This window comes from Myotis lucifugus, unplaced genomic scaffold (assembly GCF_000147115.1).
Source record: "Myotis lucifugus unplaced genomic scaffold, Myoluc2.0 scaffold_538, whole genome shotgun sequence".
In the NCBI taxonomy this organism is placed as follows: Eukaryota; Metazoa; Chordata; class Mammalia; order Chiroptera; family Vespertilionidae; genus Myotis; species Myotis lucifugus.
In genome coordinates this window covers 358415-365753 of record NW_005871586.1, presented here as the reverse complement: position 1 = coordinate 365753, position 7339 = coordinate 358415, and the positions used below count along the sequence as shown (strand labels likewise).

At 62.3% G+C, this 7339-nt stretch overlaps 1 protein-coding gene across 1 annotated transcript in view; it reads left to right on the top strand.

Annotated features, from left to right (window-relative positions):
* The window catches only part of NTN1 (netrin 1), a 159747-nt gene that overhangs the window by 125101 nt on the left and 27307 nt on the right, over positions 1-7339 (top strand). The window contains exon 3 of the mRNA XM_014446420.2: positions 4056-4205. Coding sequence (XP_014301906.1) covers positions 4056-4205 — 150 coding nt within the window. The remainder of the gene's footprint in view (positions 1-4055; positions 4206-7339) is intronic.

Here is a 7339-nt window from a genome sequence, read left to right as displayed (position 1 = left end):
TACACATGACATAATTAAAGCATAGTGATTAATCACAAAAACAATATGTAATTATAGTATGTGTTTTCCGATGGTCTTAGGCGACCCCTGTGAAAGGTTCGTTCGACCCCCAAAGGGGTCGCGACCCACAGGTTGAGAACCGCTGCTCTAGTGGGAGTGTAGACCTCTGTCCTTACAGGTGAGCCACCGGGGCCAGAGCAAGCCAGGCACTAGCCCAGGGTCACACAGAATTACTGCAGGACAGGCCCAGGCCTGGGTCTCCTGATGCCCGTCTGAAACCGCCTGTGTGCCCTGAGCACCTGGCCCTGTCCGGCGGCCGAGCGCGGAGACAGTGGGCTTCTGCTGCGCACCCGGAGGCCCCTCCTGCTGCCTCCTCAGGGCCCCGAGCTCCCGCCTGTCTCACACCCTCTGGATGGGAGAAGCCTGGGGTAGGCTGTTGCCCATGGCCAGCTGCTGCCCGCTCCGGCAAACGCGGTGACCTGCGTGGGAGGGGTTGGCCTCTGCCGGAAGAAGCGGCTGACTTCCAAGGAAACGGAGTCACCACTGGGCTTCCCCTGGCGGAGGATGTTCTGAGCCAGACCCAGTTCTCAGCATCGGGGAGGCTCTCCTCGCCCCTCGCCCGGCCCCCTGCCAAGAAGCCTCCACTCACCTGAGCCCCACGTTCTCTGCAGCTCCGTCTGCTTCTCCCCACCGCACCAGTGCCCTGCGTGCTCACGGCGTTCCTCTGTCTGCGTGTGTCTCTCCCTGAGGGTCAGGGCCCGGGCCTCCTGGTACCTGCGGTGGCTCCCCCACTTCCTCTGACACTGCTTGCTCCCTTCCCTCCTCCCGGGCTGTGGCAGAACCCTCTGCAGGTGCTGTCATCCGTCAGTCCTCCCACGCCCCTCTGCACAGAGGGATAATTCAGACTTTTCCTCCTAAACGGGGTTTTGGGAAAAGTCCTTACTTCGAATGCGATGCAAGCCTGTCTGTCGGGATTGTATTTGACCACGCCTAACAAAACCCATCTAGCCCTGGTTCCAGCTGGTGTGAGCATGGATTGCTCCTTGCAGAATGAGAAGAGGGGGCGTCCAGAGAGGGGAGGGCCTCAGTGATGCCCTCGGAGACCAGCCTCCCCACGGCTCCTCCCTCGGCTGCAGTCTTCGCTGCCTGTCCACAGTCTCCTCCTCCGGGTGGTTGTGTCAGTGTCGCAGGCAGGTGTGAGGGCCAGAGCTGACGGCTGTATGAGAAGGTGGACCCGTAAGGTGTTCACAGGCGCCACATGGGAGGCGTTCCCCTCCTCCTGATGTCCCACTGTCCTGGGGGTGACCAGGCTGGCTTGCCGAGCTTGCCGAGCATCCCGCCCCCCACTCTGTGGAACCCTGATTGGGTGGAAGCACAGTGAGCGCTGCTCCCGCTAGAGCACGCTGCGGGGCCCGCTGGTCAGAGCCTCCAGATCTCGGGAGAAAGGTTTGGAAGCTGAGATAAAGCACCCGCTCCTTTAATCAAAGGATGGTCCTTGGGAAGTGCGCGCTCCACCCAGCAGACAGCTGCCCGAGCAGCACAGAGGGCGGCCTCGCTCCACCGGACCTCAGCTGGCGCAGCTGAGAGGTCACAGCTGTGGGGGCCGCGGGGGAGGGACACTGTCCTCCCACTGCTCCCCGACTTCTGTTCTGGGCCGCTCCCCCCATGGTAGAGACCCCTGGACTGGTGGTGGTGCCCGCGGGGGACTTAGCTCGGACCCTTCAGTCCTGAGCAGCCTTTGGTGACCTCTGTCAGCCAAGTCCAAGGGTCCTGAAGTCCATTGCGGGCAGCGATGCTCTGTCACACGGGGAGGAGAGGAGGCGTCCTGGCGTGCATCTCGGCCTGGCCAGCCAGCTGTGCGCGCAGGCCAGGGTGTCAGCCAGCAGGAGCCTCGGTCCCCATCCGACTGGTGCGGTGTCGGGAGCTCGGGACAGCAGCGTCCTGTGCTGTGCCCTCTGCTTTCACGTGGCAACTGAGACACGCCGCCCACGTGTGAGCGCCCTTCCCATCATGGGACGTGGAGGCCAAGGGAAAGGTCGGCGTATTCTCCATCCGCCCCTCCTGGCATCATCCGCACCTTGCACCGTGGTGCAGTCTCTTCTTACTGAATAAAAACAAAACAAAAACAAGAAGGAAAGAAAAAAACAGTGAGGCATGAACTTGAATTCAGGGTAGATTTAAGAAGACAGGCTTCTAACAGACGGGTTTACTGCTGTTTACGAGGCAAGACTGGAGCAGTCGCCTTCCTCTGTGGGGCCAGCACTGAGAGACCCCTCAGTCCACCAGCCGCCTGCGTGGCACCCAGGGCCTCTGTCCCGGGCCTGTGTCCCCGCCTCTCACCTGCCAGGGGGCACCCACAACCAGAAGCCCACTCCGCCACGAGTTTCGGGAAGCCACACATGTCCAGACACAACTTCAGCAAACATCTCACATTCCTCTCCTTCCTGCTCTCCTCCTGCTTCCTTCCTCCTGCGGATTCCCCGTCCCCCTGGCCCAGGGCTGCGGGGAGAGGCCCGTCTTCGTCCGCAGGCTCTGCCTCCCCGTAAGCAGAGCCGGCTGGAGAACCCCAAGTTAGCTCCTTGAGGAGCTCTGCTCGCACTCGTTTTCTTGGATACCTTTTCCCGTTTGGAGCAGAAGCACAGAGCAGCTTGTGGCACCAGTTGAAATGGCTGCGGGATGCCTCCCTGAAGACCCTCCCCCACTGCCCTTGGGGGATGAAGAGGGGGGAAGGAGCGGGGGTGCGGCGGGGAGAGGCAGACCACTTCTCCTTCGTCCTGTCTTCCCTTCCCACTCCCACTCGGGGCCGCTGCCTGGACTCGGGGGCAGGACACTGGGGGCTCAGGTCCTGCCTTGTTGGTGCAGCAGTTCTTGCCCGGGCATCAGGTATTGGTGTCGCCATCAGCTCTGGCTGCTGCAACAAAGCACCATCGACTTAGACAACAGCTGTGTATTTCTCACCGTCCGGAGGCTGACAAGTCCAGGATCAGGTGCCGCTGAGTCGGTGTCTGGGGAGGGCCGCTTCCTGGTTTGCAGGGGCTGCCTCCTTGCTCTGTGCTTGCGGAGACCTCCCTCCCTCCTCTGTTAAAGGTGCTAATCCCAGCAGGCGGGTCCCACCCTCAGGACCTCATCTAACCCGAATTACCTCCCAGGGGCCCCACCGCCCCATACCATTGTATTTGGGGTTTAGGGCTTGAACATAAGACTTTGGGAAGATACAGTCAGTCCCCAGCAGTGGGATGTCCCCCCAATATTGCCCGGCCACTGCATCGCTGGAATAGGGTCCTTAGCGCACAGGAGTGGGCACCCGGACACAGTGTAACAGGATGGGCAAACGGGAGCATGGGCCTGGGCGTGCTCTTCGTGTGCTGCCAGTGGCCTGAGAACCGGGGCCTCACGTCACTGCCCCGCCTGGCCATTCCCTCTGTGAGGCCCTTGGGGAGGGTTCCCGCACCTCCCAGTCTTTGCACGTTTATTAAACAATCACTGTGCCTCTTCCCACTGCTGCGGTTTATGGGCTTTGGGGTCCAGAAGCCTGAGCCCCAGCCCGGCTGCAAATCAGGGCGGGTGGGCAGAGCAGGTGGGAGCAGCAGCCTGCAGGCCACACCTCCTGCTGACTCCCCAGTCAGGCTCCAAACCCTGTCCCTCTCGCCCAGAGGGTCAGCAGGGGAGTGTGGGGGCCAGGTGCTGGCGGGTGGAGGAATGAGAATGCACAAGCCCATGGGGAGAAGGGGCGGCCCCCAGGTCTGACTCCTCCGCTCGTGGTCAGACTTTGCATTCCTGGAAACATGCTTGACGGTGCGCCTTCCTCTCGGGCCTTTGGAGGGGCTCCCCACCCTTGCTGTCCTGCTGCCAGAACATCCTTTCGAGTCCGTGTATCCTAATCTTCACTCCCTTTTCCAGGTAGGCAAGTGGCCAGTGTTCGGGGCTTCCGGAAAGTGTGGGCTTGGCTGGGTCCACTCCCCCGTTCCTGCTCTTCCCTGGGGAGGGCCCCCAGGGGAGGGTGTGCACGGGGCCCCTTCCTGCCCTCTGACCCTCCTGTTGTGTGTCCTCCACAGCCTGCGACTGCCACCCCGTGGGCGCTGCTGGCAAAACCTGCAACCAAACCACCGGCCAGTGTCCCTGCAAGGACGGCGTGACCGGCATCACCTGCAACCGCTGCGCCAAAGGCTACCAGCAGAGCCGCTCCCCCATCGCCCCCTGCATAAGTACGCGGGCGCCTGCTCCTGGGGCTCGGGCTTGGGTGCGGGTGGAGGGCCCTTTCTGGAGGCGGGTCCCGCCATCCAGGGAGTATAGTTCATGGGTGCGATCTCTGCCTGGGTGGGACCCCGGGTGGGACCCCAAGCCGTGGGGTGCTTGCTGGCGCACAGCAGAGCCAGCTTGTCTGGGGCTGTCTGTCCTGACCAAGAATGAGTCGGGGAAGCGAGCCCACTCCTATGCCTGGGTCCTGTTCCCATGTGCCACCTTGACCTTGGACCTGAGTGGGTGGGTGGGCAGAGCAGGTGGGGGCAGCAGCCCGGAGGTCACACCCCCCTGGTGACTCCCTCAGACCTGGCAAACCCCAGAGCCCCATCCGGCTTCAAACCTTGTCCCTCCCAGCCAGAGGGCCTGTACCTGGGCCACCATTGCTGCTGTGGGAATTCACCCCCCTGCTGCTGGCCGACGCCAGGACTCTTGAGGGAAGCTGGGAAGGCTCCCATGGCCATAATGAAGGATGGGAGCAGCCCCCAGGGTCCTGGAGGCCCCATTGGGCCAACCATGACCCCTTAGTTGCTGGAGCTTGGAGAGGGAGTGACGAGGTGGCAGGGGGCCTTGGCTCAGCCAGTCTTCATGTTTTACAACCGGTGGCATCACACAGGGGTCGTGAGCAGAGGCTGAGCCCTGGCGGAAGCCGGGTCTGGGGCGTGCAGGCCGGGCCTGCCCCAGAAAGGAGGGCAGAGGGAGGAGCCGAGCCCAGCCCGCGGGGCGGAGCCTGACGGAGTCTGCTTCTCCGGAGCAGGGTTGGCACACCTGCCGGGAGGTTCCCGCCACCTGGTTTTATACGGCTGCAAGGGGTGTGTGTGTGTGTGTGTTTACCCTTTTTAAATGACTGAAACAAAAAACAAAAGAACACTGCTGCTTCCCGTGTGCAGATGATAGGAAAGTTCAGTGTCCACAGGGAAAGTTTTATGGGGACACAGCCGGGCCCGCTGTTCACAGGCGCCTTTTTGAACCGTAACCACAGAATCGAACAGCTACAATATAGACCTGTGACCTAACTGTTTCTACCTGGGCCTCCACAGGAGAGGCCGGCCAGCCTGCTTAAGGGTGTCAGCGTCCTTTAGCACTAAGAAGGGCACTGGCCCTTCTGGTCTGTCACAAGGCACCTGGGGCCTTGGAGTGGTCCCCATGGACCTTGCAGAGAACCCTACGTACACACGTGCACACACACATACACACACGCACACGCACACTCACACGCACACACACACACACAGAGGCAGGAGCTTTAGCCGCTGCGCCTCACCTGCCCCAGCTGGGGTGGCCTTCACCTTCCAGGACACGTCAGGTGGTGTCCGTTCCGGCGGCGCCAACCAGCTTCTAAGGCAGGATGTGTGGCAGGGTCCAGTGCCAGCCAGTGACCCAAAGCCCAGCCTCAGGAAATTGAGCTCAGTGCCCACCGGGGCAGAGCAAGGTGAAAGGGTTCCCACAACATGCCTCCCTGCCGGCCTCCCCACGTTCAGCAGTCCCTCCACCCACCCAGGAAGCGGCAGTGACACCAGGAGCGCTGGGCGGAAACCGTGCCGCCACCTGGAGAATGCAGACGGGGAAACGGTCTCCCTTTTAAAGGGAGTCAGGAGCTGTCAGGTTGCTCAGAGGCGGCAGGAACCAACATTCCCAGCGCTCAGGGCAGACCCGGCAACGAAGTGGATGTTTCAGACTCCGAGACAGGGACCTGGAAAACGGGGGCTCGCGCTTCCTGACGCTCAGTACCTTCCCCCGTCCGTCCGCCCCGAGGCAGGTGATGCCAGGAGAGCTGGCCCACCAGCAGCCTAAACACCTGGTCTCCCTCCCGGGGTTCCCACGAGCTCTGCAGAGAGCACCCGCTGCAGGTGCCCGACAGTGCCCCGAGGACTGCTGTCACGGCTCGGGGAGCCACAGGCCCCCTGTGCACAGGTGCCAGCCCCCAGGCCAGTGTGGCTCCGTGGCCATCGGCCTCTGCTCCACTTGGGGACATGCAGGGTTGGGCTGGACTGTGCGGACGCCCCCTCTGGGGTGTTTCTGCTGGGACCAGGTAGCTCCTAGGGATCGAGGGGGGCCTGGTGTAAGCTGCTGTGACTGCCTGGTTGCTGCTGATAAAATCCATCGAGCGCAAGATTTGCCTCCACATTGAGGGCTGGGTCCTCTGCCCATTCCTTCCGGAAGGTGTTCCTGCCGTAGCGCCCGGGTTTGCCCCCAGCCTGAGTGTCCCCAGGTGCCCAGCTCCACATGGCTCCAGTCCTAGCTGGTCTAGATCTGGGGCTCCAAGGGAGGTCTTATCCCAACAGTCAGAGGGCAGCCAGAGTCCTCAGGGCTCTCAGAGGCCTCTGTGGTCACTCACCAGGGAGGCCCTGTCCCTCAGGGACTGTGGTCCCTGGTTTGGCCTCATTTAGAAGGAAGAAGCCTCAGCTGTGGTACCTGGCCCATCCTGGGGACCAGCTGCACCCCTCCCTTTGCAGAGCATGGGGTGGAGCAGGAACTGGTGGGAACTGGCCGCCACCCTAGGTAGAAGTGGAGTGACCACAATAAGGCGCACTCTTCCATAGGCCCCTTTTCCTTCCGTGGTGTTGGTCTCTACTGCCCACGGAGACAATGCCCTAGCTGGTGAGATGTGCCCATGGGAACCTGGGTAGGGGTGCAGACCCCTTTCTGCACATGTGGGACACCTCCCAGCCACCTTAGGTGCCACCCCTGCCATGGGCACCTTCCCCCCCCCCATGAGTTGAGGTCAGAGGTGAGCAGGGCCTAGTCAGCCACATGGAGATGAGCAGGGGGCCTGGGGAAGCCCCTGTCCGCCACCTCAAGGGCTCAGCAGAAACACACACACACACACACACACACACACACACACACACACACCCCACCCCCTACCTGGCCCCGGCTCAAGGGCGAGGGCAGCCCAGCTTCCCTTCTCCTCACTCCGGTCCCTCCTCAGTGTCGAGGAGTGTGGGCATCCCTGCGGGTGGAGGAACAGCTTCCACAGGAGAACAGGCAGGGAGCCTGGGCACCCCCTTCCCCAGCTGCCTCCTCCTTCCCGACCATCCTTTCCTGGAGCTGGGGTGATGGTGGGGGGGGGTGGTGAGGGGACACTGGAAGGCTGGGA